General features: G+C 35.9%; 2 protein-coding genes across 21 annotated transcripts in view; one reads left to right on the forward strand and one right to left on the reverse strand.

Annotated features, from left to right (window-relative positions):
• The window catches only part of l(2)k05819 (transmembrane protein 94-like protein l(2)k05819), a 49,335-nt gene extending 43,558 nt beyond the window's left edge, over positions 1–5,777 (forward strand). For all 12 annotated transcript variants that reach the window (XM_086549720.1, XM_086549719.1, XM_086549721.1 and 9 more), the window contains 7 exons: positions 7–127; positions 465–589; positions 1,058–1,230; positions 1,669–1,775; positions 2,479–2,572; positions 3,705–3,872; positions 4,079–5,777. In XM_086549720.1, coding sequence (XP_086405846.1) covers positions 7–127; positions 465–589; positions 1,058–1,230; positions 1,669–1,775; positions 2,479–2,572; positions 3,705–3,872; positions 4,079–4,151 — 861 coding nt within the window. In that variant the 3' untranslated portion in view covers positions 4,152–5,777. The remainder of the gene's footprint in view (positions 1–6; positions 128–464; positions 590–1,057; positions 1,231–1,668; positions 1,776–2,478; positions 2,573–3,704; positions 3,873–4,078) is intronic.
• A 3,655-nt stretch (positions 5,778–9,432) lies between these two features.
• LOC122259517 (WD repeat-containing protein 47) overlaps positions 9,433–20,000 on the reverse strand; it is an 86,439-nt gene continuing 75,871 nt past the window's right edge. For all 9 annotated transcript variants that reach the window (XM_086549727.1, XM_086549730.1, XM_086549728.1 and 6 more), the window contains 6 exons: positions 19,835–20,000; positions 18,147–18,316; positions 14,929–15,099; positions 14,677–14,813; positions 14,344–14,563; positions 9,433–14,065 (listed from right to left, as the gene is read on the reverse strand). The exon at positions 19,835–20,000 is cut by the window's right edge and continues 4 nt beyond it. In XM_086549727.1, the coding sequence (XP_086405853.1) occupies positions 13,920–14,065; positions 14,344–14,563; positions 14,677–14,813; positions 14,929–15,099; positions 18,147–18,316; positions 19,835–20,000 (1,010 nt within the window). In that variant the 3' untranslated portion in view covers positions 9,433–13,919. The remainder of the gene's footprint in view (positions 14,066–14,343; positions 14,564–14,676; positions 14,814–14,928; positions 15,100–18,146; positions 18,317–19,834) is intronic.

The following is a 20,000-nucleotide window of genomic DNA, read 5'->3' on the forward strand; positions in this document are numbered from 1 at the left end:
TAACAGTCGCGGCATTACATGCAGCAGGTAGTGAGCTGTCTGCAGTTTTGGTCTTGTTGTTGCGTTTCATTAACAATCCTGCAACTTTTAGCCGCCACAGCTGCTCTGCCTCCTTTGCTTTCATCAGGTACGGTATCCAGAACTAAAGTGTCAATGGCATAAACATCAGTGGTAAAGGATTTTATTTGAAATGATAAATGTGTAAAATCTGGTTTGATTTACAAGAATGACATTTCTATTAGCAACTTATGCTCTGTTTTCTAAAGATTTTTTTGCATTAACCCGTTGTGGACGTGTGTCATGACATACATGACACACAAGTCTTTTGTCTGACGATGGGCTTTGTGACGTACATGATGATAGTTGGAAATCTTTCTAGTTATTTAGAAATACAATGCTTATGAAGTTTATATCATCAGTTTTGAAATTAGGTGCAATGTATAATACTCTTCTATTTGTTTTAGGTGATGTTGTATGGCTAGTGTGTGTAGTGATCCCCATCTTGTCAGTGTCCTTGGTAGCAGCTCCAACAAATCCTGCTGTCATGAACCAAGCCACAGGGAAAAATTCTGTTGTGCTTAATAAACAGGTACTGTTTCCATATGTGCTTGTGTTGTTTTGTGTTTGATTGTGTGTGTGTGTGTGTGTTGTTTTGTGGTTGTAAGTTGCTTTCTGTTTGCTTGTGTGCATATGTGTTTGCTTGTGATTGTGTGCATTTGTTTTCGTTTGTTTGTCAGCATTTTTTTTTTTTTTGTGTGTGTGTGTGTGTGTGTGTGTGTGTGTGTGTGTGTGTGTGTGTGTGTGTGTGTGTGTGTGTGTGTGTGTGTGTGTGTGTGTGTGTGTGTGTGTGTGTGTGTGTGTGTGTGTGTGTGTGTGTGTGTGTGTGTGTGTGTGTGTGTGTGTGTGTGTGTGTGTGTGTGTGTGTGTGTGTGTGTGTGTGTGTGTGTTCATCTTTTGTATGCAAGAGAGAATGTATAGATCACTACTCTACTTGATATAAATTTGTAAAAATAGAATCTGTTATTTGAATAATTACATCCCATATAATTTTCCCCAGATGGTCCGTTATGTGTTCTTATACTACATCTGCAAGTTTGTACCATCTGTGGCTGTAATACTGCTATGCGGTGGATTAACACTTGAAAGCTTCTGCAGAGACATAGCCACAAATCACAGTTCTTCGTGCACTTACATATATCCAGATGAAGTTCCTAGAATTTATAATAACAGGTATATCAGTTATGTATTATCAGGTACCATTTATATTAACTTTATACGGAGAAGTGAATTGCACTTGTATATTTTGATTCATTACTGTCTGAAGGCTTTGTTTTTGTGTACTACCTCCATGTGAGATTTTGTCAGTCATTTATGATGTACATACATCAGTGAATTGAAGATTAATTTTCAGTGTTATTTTTGTGCTGATTTCTCTTAGTGCAGTTTATAGCAGTAGTAATGAATAATTCCCACCGTTGTTTTTTTTTTTTTCATTTTACAGTAAATGTTCTTCCTCTTGTACCATTAGATACATGGGAAAATGCAAACTGTCATTGTAACCATGAATGTTTAAATCATAGGAGTGTTTGCAAACTGCATTAAGGATTAAAGATTATGGCATGCCTAAAACAGATTACTGAAAGAGACTTCTTTTTCTGTCTTTTTCAGTACAAAGCTTGAGGAGCAGAACTCATGGAAGGGATGGGGCGATCAGTACTTAGATTCCCTAAATGCAGTACAGAATGGTGTGGCTTTCCTCATTGTTCTTTACTTTTGTAAGTAATCAGTTGGTGTTTTGATGTATTTATTACTTTATTAACCTGTTAATGCTGGGTGACATGATATCAGGTCATGTGGTTGTAGCACTTACCATTGGTGATGTGATATCACGTCATGGCTTTTTGTATGGATGGCACACTGGGTGATTGTGCGCATGGCCGGTGGCTGCAGCCAGAGTAGGCAAATAGCTCAAGGCGTTAGGCCTACGTGCTTGAAATATCCCAGCATTAAGATTGGACAGAGCCAGAACTGCCCTGTTGTTATCAGCTTAAATTTCTTTCATAGACAGTCAGAATATACTGTATATATCTGAATGATGCTTCTTTTAGACTGCTGATGTCATTTGCATCATATATTTATAATTTCCTCAAGATATTTTGATTGGTTTCATGATTTTAGAACAAAATATAAAGGGTAGTAAAGAAATCCATGAAGTACAGTAAATATAGATAAGTGTGAATAGATCTGTATGTTCATATGCAAGTGATTTTAATATTTCTCCTGTTCATAGGTAAGGGTAGTCATGATAATATGATAATATTGTTATATTGCCATTCTATGCTATGTTTTTTTTTAAACAATATGGTAATGCCTCTTCATTTGCCCGATTTTTTTCCTTTTTCTTCTTTTCTCTCTTTATAAGCATCATTAGAAAAGATGGGTCTGCTTACTATTAACATGTCTCTTCCGATTTTTCAGGTACGATTTCTGTTTCATTTGTGCACCGAATGTACCAGTTGTGGAGGAAAAATCCTTTGAAAAATAGGTGGTGGGCTTCCAGTGTCTTTGTAGTGTGAGTATTGCAAGGAAGAGATCTGAATACTATACAGTAGTATGCTTTTTAACCCATTCACGCTGGGATGTATTTTTGCCTACTCCCACTAACGCCGGGAAGATAACAAGTGCCCGACGCTTCGTGCCGGGGTGTTTTCTTGGTACGTTGGGCTGTGCTGATCCTCTCAGAGTGTTTTTCACCCACCCTATTCTTGTGGTTTTCATAAATGCGTCTGCAATATAAAGGCATGTAAAAATATTGCCATGTTCAGAGGAATTATTTTAGTTGAAAACATGTTAGAGTAATGCCTTTTTATTTTTATTTGATTGAACTTTGCCTATATTCTTCACTTCTGTGTGAAAATACCAAAGGAAAGTGGAAGCAATCCTTTAGTGGGGCATCAAAAAACATGTTTTATACTTTTTTTTTTTTACCAAAATGAAAAGAAGAATATGAATAATCATACATGTACATATGAGTATGTACATGTACCTTGTGATGTGAAATGACGTGATATCACGGGTAATCAACAAATTAGAAGTAGTATTGCATTAGTAATTTTTTCCTTCATTTCTTGGCCAAATACATTTGATTTTACAATAGTTTTTCGACTCAGATCTTTTTATTCAACCAATCAAGAAGCAGAAATTACAACGATGTCATCAATATCACCTAGTTTTCTGTGACATCATTTTTTTAAACGTTATATATCATTTTATGACATTCAATCACCTAAACTAAAGTAACAGAGTGAGAAATTATGTAAAACAATTATATTTGAGAACAATCTAGCAATCTATTGCTGACATGATAGCATGTCAACCAGCACGAATGGGTTAATTCCAAGTTTCATTCAACCATATTTGACATTTCCAAAGTCACAATTTATTACTCAGAAAAAAGCAGGTTAGAGCACTTACCAATCTTTTGAAAGAACATGAATGTTTTAATATATTCTGGTAATCTTAAATGCTTCAATGTATTCAGATATGGTAAAAATAGTAGATGAGATAATTGAAGATTATATCTTTGCAACTATGATATTCATTGAAAACTATCAGGCATAAGCGCATGATAAGAATGTAAAGATTCTTGCTTGGAAGTAGTGGCATTTGTTAATAGATAAGGTAATTGACATTTACCATTACAGACTAGTGCTGCAGGTGGTGTATGGAAGCATATCAGCATCCCTGTGCTCGTCTTCCGAGCCAGGTGTTCCTGGATTAGCAGATATTCCACCATGGGTGTGGCTCATAGCATTTGTGTGGCCACTTCTTGTAATTCCTCTCAATGAAGTCATTAAAAGAAGAGAAATAAGGTACTTTTGGAAGATTTGTTTTTTTATTGATGTTAAAGCAATATTTGGAGACAGACACACCTGTTTATGTATTTTTCTTTTCTTTTAAGTCAGATATTTGTGTTCTGATTTCTACTTTGTATTCCATACGTGTGCATATCAGTGCACCTTATATGTGTAAGATATTAAGGGGATAGTTGCTAACTTCTTTGTTTTATCTCTTTCAGAGTCAATGTCCGGTATCAGAAGAGAGCAAGACTGGAGTTTGGTACAAAGTTAGGAATGAATTCTCCATTCTAGTAATGCAGCTATATAGATATTGTATCTAGATATTAACAGGGATAATTTAAGAATTTTCTTATATAAAATAAATATGTGTCATATATATTTTGATAGCTTGCCAAATGCAATACATATATATAGGAATTTGCACCTGGAAATAATTTTATAGTAATAAAGGATATAAGAAATATAATGGTTATCACATAGTTATGAACATATTGTTGTATGATTACTAATGATTATCACCATAAAAATCAAATCTTATTCTGGAAAAATGTGTTTATGTATAGTCATAGACATGTGTGCATTCATACATGTGCGCACACACATGCATGCACACAAACGCACACGCACATGCACACACACACGCACACCCACATGCACATGCATACACATGCATGCACACAAATACTCACACATGTAAGCAAACACTCATGCATGCACACAGACACTCACATATGCACACAAACACTCACACTTGCACATAAACATTCACGCATGCACACAAATACTCATACATGCACACAAATACTCACACATGCACATAAACACTCATGTATGTACACAAACACTCACACATGTAATCAAACACTCATACATGCACATAAACATTCAAGCATGCACACAAATACTCACACATGCACATAAACACTCATGTATGCACACAAACACTCACACATGCACATAAACATTCACGCATACACACAAATACTCACACATGCACATAAACACTCATGTATGTACACAAACACACACATGCACACTAACACTCACATGCACACAAACAATCTCACATACATGCAAACACTCACATGCACACAAACACTCACACATGCATACTAATACACATATACACACAAACATACATATACAGATTTTCTGTAAATGTTTTCTCTTGTATATTGGAGTTTTATCATGTGCTATGTACATTGTGGAAGTACATATTTGTTTCATTTAGTTATTTCATGTAAGTAAAAATTATGAGGTTGTGATTGTGAGTGTGATATGTCATACATTTTCGGATTTTTGTTTTTAAAATTGATTACAGATATAATGGTAATTCACTACTTTTCTTGATTTTTCACGTGTACAAATGTACTTGCATAAGTTTAAATGTACTACATACAGGATGTAACCAAGACATATTTTGTAAATATAAAAGTCAACCTTTAGATTTTGAGAATCAAAATGCCTTAAGTGGGATGCATTTATGTAATGCCATAAAACAAGATTTCTGATACTGTTTATAAAATTCTTCAGAATTACATTACTGCTGCATCAGTTCAATGAAGTATTTTAAGAGAACACCGGAACATGTTTGGAAAGTGTAATGGATATATTAATAAAATCTTTCTTACAGAAGTTGTTTGTTTCAGAATATATTTGTAGGCAGAAAAATAATTTTTATGGAAATAAGTAAAGATGCTAATTGAACACAGAGCAGAACAGAACTTATAATCACACTAAGAAGCAGAAAATGTATTGATGAAATAAAAGTGATGGATCAGGGGACATAATAAGCAAATATTATTCATTACATTTCTGTATCCATTGAATATTGTTTTAATTACTTAGAAGTGGATATGAATGAAAAAATGCCATGCAGTAAGTGCAGGAAATCAAATAAACTGTATGAATTTTTAATATGTTCCTATTTTACTGCCTGCTACATAAAATGCGTTGTAAAGAAGTATTTGATGGTGTCTTTATCATCTGTGGTGAGAATGAATGGAAGAACTGAAGTGTTACACAAGACAATTGTGATGCCTGAAAGTATGAGTGCAATCAAGCAGCACTGCCATTATCCCATTAATGTATCTCAATTATACAAGCTAAGTATCCAAAGACAGAATAAGGGACATAAACTGCCATATGGAATATCTTGTAGATGGCATACTATTGGTAATACTTCACAACTGAGTCACATCAGGCTCTCTGGCCAGGCTCATAGACCTTGCGAGATTGAAATATTGGAGGAACACGTGTTAAAGCATGATTTGAGTCAGTAATAACCTTGGAAATATGGTCGTGAGATGCAGTTCAGAGCAAGACCGCAAAGATGCTACAGAGTTTGGTGAAGTCAAACCAAATAGGCCCTCAAGGCTTACACTGAGCACAACAAATTAAGGCACTATACTAGAACCACTACAGTTCCTAAACATGGCCTGGATGCTCATTCTTAGCTAATAACATACTTGTCACCCTGTAACACCTTCTTATATAATACTAATTCTCCTGAACTACTCTGATGCACATGGAGGTTCAAAGAGACTTCCCTCCATACCCCTGAAGTAGCTCTAAGAGACCATTAGCAATGGGGCATAGACTGGGAGCAACGTTGAAACAGTGAAAGTGATGGTGAGGGGCTTACCGATGAGTTAGCTAACATGGGTGAAGATGTGAACAGTGGCTCTCCTTCCCAGAGCCTTTCTAATATGATGGAGAACATGACCAAATCTACAAAGGCAGATAGTGCATGAAAAACCTTGGGAGAACCTGAAAATACCTTAGTAGACGGTGAGGGAAGTATCCTCAGAGGTTGTGAGGGGCATCAGCCTCTTTTGGTAGACCCTAAGAAGAATTGATAAGTCAGGGAAGAAGTCCAGGAAAGGACAGACATGATGACTGAGTCATCTTGGTTAAACTGCTTGACTATATGCCATTCAGAGAGCACATAGACTAGGGGCATCCTTCCTCCATAGCCATTGGCTGACTAAGGGCAACCAGTGGCTGCAGGCAGGGAAGAGCATAGGTTCAACAAACTCCATCTAGTAGTGTAGCATTAACCCAAATGCTCCGGGAGGTTGATAACTGGCGCGTGATGCATTTCTGGGAGGCTACCGCTTAGGCTTAAACTCATTCCGGGGTGTTATCTTATCTTTTGACACCCGGCATCGAGGTGCCATCACCTTACATGACGACAGGAGTTTAAGCCAAGAAGGTGACATCATCACTGCATGCCATCCAGAGGATTTGGGTTAAGATTACTTTTCATTGTAAGTATTAACCCTCTCTGGACGGGTGGTACACTACTGTACCGCTCATTCAAAAGCCAGTGGCCGGGCGGCACAATATTGTGCCAGCCATTTAATTGATTTAGGCCTAAGCGCACGAAAGCCCCGGCATTGTGACATTCAAGGCTGGAATGCCCCCGTCGTGAGTGGGTTAAACAGATCACAAAACATAATATAAACCTAAAATTTAAATACAAATTCAGGAGATCAATTTCATTTGCCACAATAAACAATAAATTCAAATAATACACTTGAAAGAGAAAGCACCCTCCAAGCAGTAAACACTAATACAAAATTTATGTATTGTCTCTAACGAAACAGGGATGAAGTACACGTGGTTGGGGGAGCTAGAAATGAGCACAGTGGACTGCCAAAACATCATGGTTAGGCAAGAGATCTACCGGTGTGACCCAGAGGGATGGGTGGTGAACCAAAGTAGCAGCAAGAGAGCTGCAACTCAAGGTCACATCTAGGGACGGAGAACTGAGATTTTAAAGCCCTTGCTTCCACTGGTCAGACTCTGCTTCCGAAGTCACTTCTGTCTGCCTAGGCTTTTATTTTAATCATAATACCATTACACTCCCTGGATCTGGTGTTTTTAGGCTGGCTTCAATTAGTTTTTAATGGAATTATTATAGCTTCATAATAATCTTCAATAAACTGGCAATAATCCCATATTTGAATCTGGTCCCAGATTCACAACTGGCAGAGTTGATGGAGTTGATGTAACCTCAGATACTCTCAGGCTACATCATTCTACTGGTTCTTGGATAGAGGACAGAGGGAATCCCAGGCTGTGGATGTCCTTATCAACAGTTTACTAATTCCAAGGCCACCTCCACCTAGTGTCCCCTGGCCTCATGTGTACAGCTTACATGCCACAACAATGTGTTCTATCAGTGCTTAATCTATTCTGCCTGATCAAAGTCAATAAATCTATAATCAAACACTTGATGAGGTGTAATGTGGGATGATGCGACAACAACCAGGTAAAACTTGTATGAAGTGATGAAATGGGCCTGAAATGTGACACTGACGATTTGGCACAAATATTCCTACACAATCTGATTTATCAGTGCTTGCTGCTAGATTCCAGAAAGAACAGCATAATTTGGCAGAGAACACAACATAGAGGAAAAGTGCTATAGGAGTAGGAAGAAATATTAGCTGAGTAAGAGGTTGAAGACATCAATAAAGTTGCAGTTTAGTCCCAATTCAACTATTCTTGGAATCAATCATATACAGTAATATATGGTACGTTTTTCAACCAGTGCAGGTAGAATGAGCACACCAGGGGAATTACAGACCATGAGAGAACCAGCACCACAGAGATCGATTCAAATTCAGTTATCAGTCGGTTCCAGATCCTTGGGCTGAAGTATGACACGAGCTGCAATGGTGGGAAGAAGTTTGTAAATCAGTGAAATGGGAAACATACTCTTAGAACCTAAGAACCTTAGAACATAGAGTGCAGTCAATTCTCAAGACATGGAACGAATAGCACAATGCATACACTCAGAAGAAGAATTCTAGCTTGTCTAATCTCAAGACAAGCTAGAAAGCTGACAAGGGAGGGGGGAATAATAAGGATTGCCTGAGTATTTTTTCCTTCATTTTTGAGTTGCCTGCTGATTAGATACACTAAATTTCCACAGCAGCAACCAAGTTAATGTTTCTGATTGGCTTTTACTTGATAGCTAAAGCCTTTGCACCAAATATCAAGGGGCCATAAACTATGATTTATACATGAGTCCCAAGTGGTCTGGACATTGGACTCTGGAGTTTCTATTGGGTAGGAATGTAAGATTAATTAAGGGCAGCTAGCTACCTAGAAGTTGAAAAAAATATAGGGTAAATAGTAGGGGGGGTGCGACCTCTTGCATAGTGCTGAGGCAAATGGTTGCACCAGAATGGCAGTGAGGGTACGGATTTAGCTTTGGATTTCCCAGGGGTGAAAGAGCCAAGTTAAAGTTTCCATTGGGCTGGCAAGCAGTCTGCTTTCTTGGAAATGGGTATGAACAAAGGAACAGAAAACTGAGCATTGTTCAAATCCAGTGAATACTAGTGTTGTTGACTATACCTTGAGGAGAATCCGAAAGTAATTCATATGGTAACCATTACTGCAGAACTCACACTAATTGCAAATCAGGCAATTACTTTTCACATGAGGGACCAGTCCTTACACTCTGTTCATCTTGAAATATTATTGTGGTAAATAATATGTCCTATAATCAGTCTCACATTTGTATGATGGAAAAATCCAGAAGGTCAGGTAAACAAGTACATAGGGTTCATACATTTATTCATTAAATTACACTGAGTATATGCACAGTGGTGAGGAGAAGGTACCAAATGCATATTAGAAAGGGGAGAGCACATCACCAAAGAGCTACCCTGTGAGCAACAAAAACAAGAAGTATTTTAGTAAAATAAGTATACATGACCCATGCTTGCAAGTTGTAAAACTATAGCTTACAGTTTTAGCTTAGAGTGGATGATAGCAATTCTTCAATTCAAAAGGGAGATGAACATGATATTTTGCTGGAATGCTTATACCAAGATTTCGTAGGGTATAGAACTACAAAGAACATGAAATAAATGCTATCATCATGGAAAATGAGTATTGACAGAAAGCCTCTTATGAAGATCAGCCAAACTGGGTAACAAAAAAATATACTACAACAAAATTATTATACAATATGGTATTCACAGCATATAGAACATACCATACAGTGAGAATTCGAGTGTTTCTAAGTTCGAGTGGCCAATGGGATCACAGCACAGGATACGATACACTGAAGTTATAAAGTATCAGTTGAGTATATTTATTATTGACTGTATAGTAAAAGTAATAGGGCTTGTAACTTTGGGCTAAAGTTCCTCATCAGGAAGTCATATCATTGTCCAGTACATGGGATGCTGTGTCATACTCTGCAAGGTGCAGGGTATGATGGCGAAGGAAGGCTAATGGATGATATGTTAAGGGGAAGACATGACAAACAAAAAAACAACAACAAAAAAACACAGGAATTAATATGAAAATCGGAATCTCAAATCTCCATCATTGTTCAACTTTTTAATATGATGACTTTAAGTAGATATCAACTTAGTTCATAATATAAACAAATACTTACAAATCACAATATCTACAAAAGCACCATGAGAAAATTAAAGCACAAGAAAAAAAAAATGGAAAGGATTTTAAATGGTTGAGCTTTATAGGATAAAAATACAAGTTAAATATTCACCATAAAAAATAAATGAAAGGCAGCCCTAAATGCAAAGCACATGCTTGTTGGTATGAAAAGACTCTTCATATTAGGAATAATTCGAGGACAGAATGAAGTACATGGTTGACACAAAACAGGAAGGCAAGAATACATTCGACAAGGATTAATGCTAAATCTGTTATACATTTCATATCAATTTGCCTCCTACCATTTTTCCATATCAAGAAATATGCCCAAAAATTAACTCTTTTATTCATTTATATATTTTTAAAACTGGCTGGTATGCAAAATATTTAAACCATATACTACTCTAAACTTTGCCTTTCCAAAGACTTAAAAAACTATGTGTAAATATAAAGGATAAACTTTATAGGTTAAAAATATCTGTAAAGGATTTCATATAATTCTTTCTTCTCTTTTAATCTAACCTGATAAGAATTCATATCAGTGGTCCCATCTAACAAATTATCTCATCACCAAATTGCATGTTATTTTCCAAGAAAATAAAATTGCTAGTTGCAGAATGTTTGTCAATGACGACGTTGTAGGGAGTATGTAAAAGAACATGATCATCACACAAAGTTAATTTCAACATCATAATGATTACAGCTTACAATGATTTTGTTGATGGTGCCAAAGATAGCTACTTTCATATACCAACAAATTGTCTCTAAACTAAGCTGTTCAAGGCTCAACATCAAGTATTTACATATATGGTTAGGGAAATCAAAGCATCCCAACATTACTCAATACCTCTTTCACATTGGCATTAACAGGCTTATCTCGGAATACCCTACAACCAGGATGCCATTTCTGACGACTAGGTAGAGATACTCCCACGTGGGGATACATGTGCCTTTATCATGACGCAATTACAAGGTTATGTTTTTCTGTTGTAAAAGATGCATAGCAATTTTCTCTACTTCCGTTATACATTTGCTCTACTTAATCATTCACATTCTAATAGATGACACGTTAGCTGTACAACAACACTGCTCATTGAAGCAGACACTGTTAAAATATTGCATATATAATCATGCAATTATGTAAATCAGTATTATTAGAATTGGTACCTATCAATACTGGAACGTCCTTTAGTCAAAAATAAATTCTGAATACTTGGGTGGAAAAAATCTCAAGAACTATAGTACACTGCTTCAATCTCTCCAGACTTAAATATCTGGGCAAGTTATCAAGTAGATCTTGAGAGATGTGTGAGTTAGTTTCTTATAATCAATTTTTGAAATTTAAGTGCTTCATTGTTACACGACTGTTTGACCATGAGAGGTTCTCATTGCAAAAAATTACATAAATGAGGAAATTTATGATTTTCAAAGATGAAAGAAGCTACTGATTTCTGACAATCCATTTTTTCAGAAATGTACTTATTCCCATTAAAAAACTAACTCACAAGTCATCTCATGTTTTATCACACTTAATTCTGACATTGAGTATTATCTGTCTGCCTCAATACACCCAAGAATCACTTCCATATCCAACACAAAATGAAGAAAAGGATACTTACATCCACAAACTCATTTCATATTTACCCTTGAAGTTATATATTTATATGTATATGTATATATATATGTGTGTGTGTGTGTGTGTGTGTGTGTGTGTGTGTGTGTGTGTGTGTGTGTGTGTGTGTGTGTGTGTGTGTGTGTGTGTGTGTGGTTGTGGTGTGTGTGTGTGTGTGTGTGTGTGTGTGTGTGTGTGTGTGTGTGTGTGTGTGTGTGTGTGTGTGTGTGTGTGTGTGTGTGTGTGTGTGTGTGTGTGTGTGTGTGTGTGTGTGTGTGTGTGTGTGCATATATACAGTATATATATGTATATGGATATATATATACACATATACATACATACATATATATATATATATATATATATATATATATATATATATATATATATATATATATATATATATATATATATAATATATATATATATATACACACACACACACACACACACACATATATACACCAAAATCTTCAACCACTTATGACTGTATGAACAGGAGCTCCTAAACAGAGCAAAAGAAAGTCAGGAATGAAAATGGTTTCATTATTCTATGTACAAGAATTAGAAGCTTAGGATAAGAGAGAAATTCTGCATCATACTCTTTGTATCTTTCTACTTCTCACTAGAATATACATGGCTTGTTCCTTGATTGGGATGAGACAGCGGGATATTTAAAGCTTAACACATTACCTTAAGCTTTTACTTCTGAGGCCTGTATTCTGCTCCTTAGTAACATTACCATCATCAATAAAGGGTTTCCATATTTCTTCACTGCTGATACTTCTGAGAATGCATGGAATTCCATGCAGGAGCTGCAGTAATGCTATCTTTTTTATATCAATAGATTTGTATATATGCATACTTGCAATCAACCATTAGAGAAAAGAGAAAGGAAAAAAATCATATCAGATATCTGGCTCATATAATAAACTAATACAATGGTTCTTTATAATTTATAAATGAAATCCTAGTCTTTATCAAATACTCTTCTCAATTTAATCAGAACCATAATTTACCTCTACGTACATGCTGGCAAAGAGGAAGAGTGATGTAATTTAAGTACAAGGTTTTGTATCCAATTGATATTCCATAATAAGCAATAAAGAAACTGGAGTACAGAAGGAGTATGGTTCCACTACAGTGAGAAACTGCTCTTTAAATATAATTCACAGGACACATCTTTTTTCAAGTAGAATACATATTCAAAAAATGACAATACATAAATATCAAGCATAAACATATGAAAGATTATTGCATATTAATATATTGCAAACATTCTTATCTAAATATACATGAAAACTCCATAGTCATTCAATAATCATAGAGGACTTGGCAATAACATAACACTGCACATCTGTGGATAACGAAGCATATGGCTGACTCACAGTTTTCTGTGACTAGCTTATTTATAATGAGTGGATTCCAGTATGACAACATTTCTCAATTATTTCTTGAATGTAAACATATTTATTTTGCGTTTTGATAGGGAAAAAAAAAAAAGTATTTTTCTAATTTACAAAATCAATAATTTTGCTTCACAAGTACATGTTTACATTACTTTGTGAGAGAAATTAATATTTTTAAGTAAAATGAAAACTCAAAAAGTAGTAGACTTAAAAAATATATGAATAATATTCATCTTTGTGATTATTTTTGCACATCCCTTTTAAATACAATATAAAAAACATATCTTCATAAATCCTAATTCGCCACCATCACCACATACAAAGATATCTGGAGACAGATACATGATTGTGAACATCATCCACATTCATGATCACTTGTATATCATAGACAATTTACCAGCAATAATTGAGATTCATCTACAAACTACCCTATGACTTCTGGGATAACACTGCCAGCCTTGATGAGGTAGAGGAATTTCTCAAGGTGATACATCATCACAAGGTTTAATAAATTTACATAATATTAATGTATGTGAATTACCTCATACCGCATACTTTTCTCTACTGGTAAAAGTAGGGTAAATCATTCGATTCAACTGCCACTCTCTCAACTTGTTATACAGGTGGTAGTGCCCACAATGTGCACATCTTATCAGCAGAAGTTGAAATAAAGGAGAAGTCTGTTGGGTGCCAGCGACCTGAAATGACCTTGTCCTGGTGTTCAGCTACAACCACACTGGGAAGTGGAAGAGTCAAATCACCTAGAAAAAAAAAAAAAAATGGATATCAATGCCATGTAAAATGTAAAACTCTCATTTAAAGTGATAATGATATTGTGTTCCTATGTTCTCTCACCTGAAAGCCTCTTTCTTTCTCTAAGTATCTAATTATCTCTTGCTCCTTTTGGTCTATACTTTCCTAATCCCACAATATAATTCCAACAATCAGAAATACTATCATACTCTAAACTGCTAGCATTTATCACACTGATTACAATTATACAGTCATGAATTCATGCAACCCAACACACTGAACTTACCTTGAAGGTCTGTCAAGACAAGTTTATTATCATAACCAGCCGTAAGCAGGTAATATGCTGATGGAGAGAATCTGATTGATCGAACGTCTGATGAATGAGGTCGGAAAGCCTGTATGCATCGTGAGCCTCGAACATCATATAGAGAGCACACTGAATCTTCATGACCAGTGACAAGAAGCCTCCCACTTGGATCCACACAGAGTGAAGCAACAGGAGCTCCCTGGGGTGTAGATTAGAACATTAGGTTGTGTCAAAGCATAGCATTAATGTAAATCTTTTATATAAATGCAAATACAACACACACATATCATGTATATCTAGCCAATAACGTACTGGTTTCGTAGGGGTCGCAGCAGGAGTGATAACATTTACACAGCCTCTTGTTCTCAAGTCCCAGAAACGGACTGTACGATCTTGTGAACCAGAAACAAACATTGCTCCTCCCCATGTATACAGGGATAAAATGTGACCTGAAAAAGTAATACAAATTTTTCTGATAAATTCTTTTAATATAATATATGTCCTAAGAAGAAAATCAATACAACTATTCTCCACTTACAAAAATTACTCTTATATTGGCCATACCTGTGTGTCCTGAGAGAGCTTGGAATGGAGTGCCAGTTGCACAATCTGTAACATATATTTTGCAGTCCCCGGCACCTCCCGAGATGAGCAAAGATGATTTGTTACTTGAGTCTTCAATGAAGCACATATCTCTAACAGTGCCATCGTGCATTGTTAACTCAATTTCTTGACCTGGAAAAAAAGAGGGCATTAGAATTCTATTATGTGATAAACATGCTGCATTAATCTAAACTTTTTATCACTACTGAACTGTAACTCTTTTAAGATAACAAACATTATATGAAACAATCAAAATTAGATTAATTAATGCACTAGACTAATGGATGAAACATATAGTCATTACTAAAGATAAAAATGAAGACATATACAAAATAATGTGCTTAAAGATAAAAAGATCAACCAAACTAATATTCAGTCTAATATCCACTTTGCCAGCTATGTATAATGCTCACACACACAGATGTAAGTATAGACTGACAGAAATGTCGGTCAGTCACAAGCAGACCAAGACACAAGCTAAATGGAAGATAACATGATATATTCTTACAAATCATAAAAATTCATATACATTTACAAGCAACACACACTATGACTACTGATTTCTCTATCTAGCTAATCCCACATACAATGCACTTTCCAACACCAAACCATACTAAACTAGCTACTACCTCCCCCTTTCATCTCATCACTCTCTTCTGTCACTGACTCATCCTCTCTTTCCCCTTTTTCCTCCTCCTGTTACTCACTCTCACAAACTCTCTCTTTCATTCTCACTCTCTCTCTTATTCTTACTCTCACTCACTTACTCACTCACACTCACTCATAGTAACTCTTGCTCTCACAGAGCAATAATACTAGAGACATGAAGTACTTCAGAGAAACTAGATTTAAAGAGAATAGCAAAGCTACTTTTAACTACAGTCTGTACAGCAGAGATTACTTCTCAAACATGAAAATATTCAGATTTTGAGAAAATTCCTGACAAATAAATAAATAAAATTCATGTGTCAAAGTAAAATAAAGTAAAATAGCTGAATAAATGGAATAACTTCTATCTCTCAGTAAAATATGGGCTATGAAATCAAAAAAATAATATGATAAATTAATACATTCTTCATATTCTAAATCTATCTGAACATCTTAAATTATTGAGCATGTTTTGGAAGTGATTCGTGACAATAATAATAATAATATTGACAATAATAATAATAATAATATCAATATCATAGCGAAAATGATCCTGAATGTTATCATAAAAGCAAAAATAATAAGAAAGACAAACAAATATATTACTAAAGTCACTTATCCTATATCAGCCCAGAAGACATGACCCTCCTCTATAGCTCAGGAGCTGATTAGTTAATATGCAATGTTCACATGGTTATCCTCTTATTTACATTACATGTGTTCTCTGTTTAAAATCAAACCTGATGTTAAAAGTGGAAGAGGAAGAGTGTTATACCATAGTGAAGCATAAACCTTTTTAACCCCTTAACAACGGGTGACTAGAAATCACGTCTAGTGGTTTTTGGGCCACACGCTGGGTATGCGTTATTTTGTCCAGCCCGGCACGCGGGAGGAGCCAGCGCAGCCGAGAATCCCGACAGGTTAAGGTGATGTTAAAAAATGTTCAACAAGGAGAGCATATGTCCAAGCTCAAAAATAATAAAGTGTGATCAAAAGCAATTTACTCATTACTTATTCTAGATATAGCCTATAGACTTATACAAATGATAAATCACAATTAATAGACCATGTATGGGAGGTCAAATGCTCAGGAGAACAGTCACTCATCAGATGTCGATTCATCTGAACATGTCATCAGCCAACAGTTGTCATATGTTGGATACAAAACCACAAAATGCCTAAGAGAATCAGAAAAGTCTAGAAACACCTTTGATATATTGTCATTCATAACTGATCTCACTCCATCAGTGTGGCTGTTCCTCTTTCTGTAAGCAGTATTTTTTTCAAGGTTTATCAAGGTACAGAATGATATTGGATATACTGGGCTTACATAAACCATCATTATTTGCCTTTTGTACTCAATTACTTTCTGTTTATTTCACTTTTACTATAAAACAAAGAAATAATGAACAAGCTGCATTACAGTATTACATATGGCTTCAACCAGAAAGCAATCTATGTTTAACATATCTTTAACAAAAGGAAGGAGGGGCATGGCTGCTGGGCATATATGAAATAAGGTGATTATAGTACTATTATTGAAGTAACTATCATAAATATTACTACTATATTGCCTTGAACATTCAACAGATTAATGGTAATCATGGTATAACATGAAGAAGGAAGGAAGCAGAGCTCATGATCCTCGGCTAACTTTGCTCTGCCTTAAACCGACTCTTACAGTATTCTCAGAGACAATGATTTACAACAATCTAGCCTTTTGCATACAATGACATATATACTGTGGTCATTGTGGTAAATTGGGGTTTCCTATCTTCTAAATTTGTAAGTCTGGTAGATATCCTATTGCTCCTGGGTGTCCTGGCTGATCATCCATCTCAAGCTGGGGTACTGGTTTGAAGGAATTGTTGGACAAGGAAAACTTCTCTTCATCTTTACTAACTCTTCCCTGAGGGATATTGGGCCAGGTATACCCTCTGGATTCATTTTGAACACTGATACCATTTTTCAGGGGAAACTTGTAGTCAAAAGGCTAGAATTTTCTCAACAAAATCTAGAAGGGTTCATGGCCCTTGTATCATGCTTTCCATCTACAACTACCATTCCTTTGTGCATACCATCTATGAACATTTAGAATAAGTCTGTAAATTAAGGGTAAAATCTTTGTCTGTCTTTTTGCATCAATGCAACTCTTCTAGTTATCAAATAATCACAAAGTAACTAGGATTATGCAGTGCTATTATGATAAACTGCTAAAAGTGTTTTGAAAAATCAAGTCTCATATTTGTAAAAACTTCATAAGCTTACTTTGAGAGTTTTCATCTTCATCACAGTCTGTTCGGTGGAGAGCATTTAATTGATTAGTATTAATTGGTATTAACCATCCCTCTTTCAATAGATGCAAAAGTGATACATGTAAATCCCATATAAAATTTAGATGGGGGGGGGGGGGCTCTTACTATTGATAATTCTCCTAGCTTAGACTAAATTGAACATAGCTATCTACAACTGTACAGCATAACATAATGCAGGAAGCCACAGATGAAACAAGTCCAGCTTTTAGCACGTACCGTCCATATTACACGAGTCTGCATTGAATTTCATGAGCTTGACTGTCTTGTCATTAGAGCCGGTGGCAATGAGATCTCCCATGGGGCTCCAGGCCAAGCAATAAATGGAGCCTTTGTGATGTTTGGTGCGCTTGAACAGTACCGTTGGCTGGTAGGTGGTGTGATCCTCCCTGCAGTGATATTAGAGGATTTGAGTTAAAGATGCTACAAATGAGGGATAAGAGGGAGGGATGGAAGAAAGAAATATAGAAAGAGGGAGACAAATACAGAATATAAAATACAAATAAAATAAAATATCCATATAACTAACAGCTGTTGCAACTGAATATATAAAAAAAACATAGTAAATTTTACGATAAGATAATATGGTAAAATAAAAAAAAAACTGCCAGGAACTCCAACACCAGACGACCCTGAGGAGCCATAAAGTAATTCTCAATATGTATGTTTGACTACTAAGTTCACTGAGATGTATGCATATGTTGGAAGGCTCCTTCTATCGCCCCTACTACCTTGACATGGGTAGGAGGTCAGACTGGGAAGTTGAAAGGGGCTGTTGTAACAATTTTGAAAAAAGTATGAATCAACAATTCACCTAGGCAAGATGATTTACACTATCTTCTGACAATACAATAAACATCAGAAATATCTATTATTTGGGTACTTTATATCTGAATAGTGAAATAAAAAAACTTGTCTAGTAGCAGATCCCAAATCTTCCCACACCCTCAGCTAGAGTTCTAGTGCATACATACGAGAATGGATGTTTTCATAATGGTCTGGTATCTATGACATTGGATGTTATGGTAATAGTGATTGAGAAAGTAATGTTTAAAGTTACTGAAGTTAGAAAGGGAGATGAAGAAGGGAAAGATGATAAAATGCACCAACAAAAATGTTAAAAAAAGACAATGGAAATTGAGTCGCTGGGGAGTACGACAGTGTAAGGAGAGAATGATGAAGTTAAAGAAGAGAAGAAGAGAAAGACCATAGATATGGAGCAAGAGGAGGAGAAAAAGTGGGAAATATCAAAAAAATATTTAACCCTTTCCCGACGGGGCACGCGCTACACGAAAACCCCTACGCCGGGCCATTGCAATATTGCATTGGAAACGTCACACTGGCATGACGCCCCGGCATCGGGAATTTAGCTGTGTCACACAAGTGTGTTGCACCATCATCATAGAGTTAAGGAGGAGTTCATAAAAGTGAAATAAATGGAAAGAAATATTAATGTGCAATAATGAGAAAGACTTGAAAGTGAACAGAAGAAACATGAAGAAGCAGGAGGAAAAGCCAGAACTTAGAGAAGGAGATTTGAGATGAAAGAAGAGATGGGAGTGAGAGGACAGAGAAATTACAGAAGAGGAGAGATAACCACGAAAGAAGCCATGTAAACTACATAAACTCACTGTCTAATTTGAAGCACAGAAAACAAAAAATGATTTAGGAAAATAGTCTCATATATTTAATTTCAATATAAATCAAACTGAGTTACTAAGCATAGTCTCTACTCACGGAAAATCCTTTTCTCAACACATATTACATTTACTAACCACTAAGAATTTTCATTCATAATCATGCTGATAAAAATAACAGCTTTGTCAAACTAGGATACAAAAGAGACAAAAATATAACTATCATTACTTCAACTGGAAAACAAGCCACATCTGGTCAAGGCAACCAACCTAAGCTCTGAGAGTTTGGGGTAACTGCAGATGCGCAGTGTCTTGGAGTTGGAGCCCACGGCATAGAAACGGCCCATGGGATGGAATTCAGCACAGCGCACGGCCTGTACATCCTCCAGTGTTGTGACGGCAAGGAATCTGGGTTTAGCTTCTCCATCTTTGCTAC

The sequence above is a fragment of the Penaeus japonicus genome, unplaced genomic scaffold (assembly GCF_977035675.1).
Source record: "Penaeus japonicus unplaced genomic scaffold, GWHDUDI00000001_assembly GWHDUDI00000022, whole genome shotgun sequence".
NCBI classification, from domain to species: Eukaryota; Metazoa; Arthropoda; class Malacostraca; order Decapoda; family Penaeidae; genus Penaeus; species Penaeus japonicus.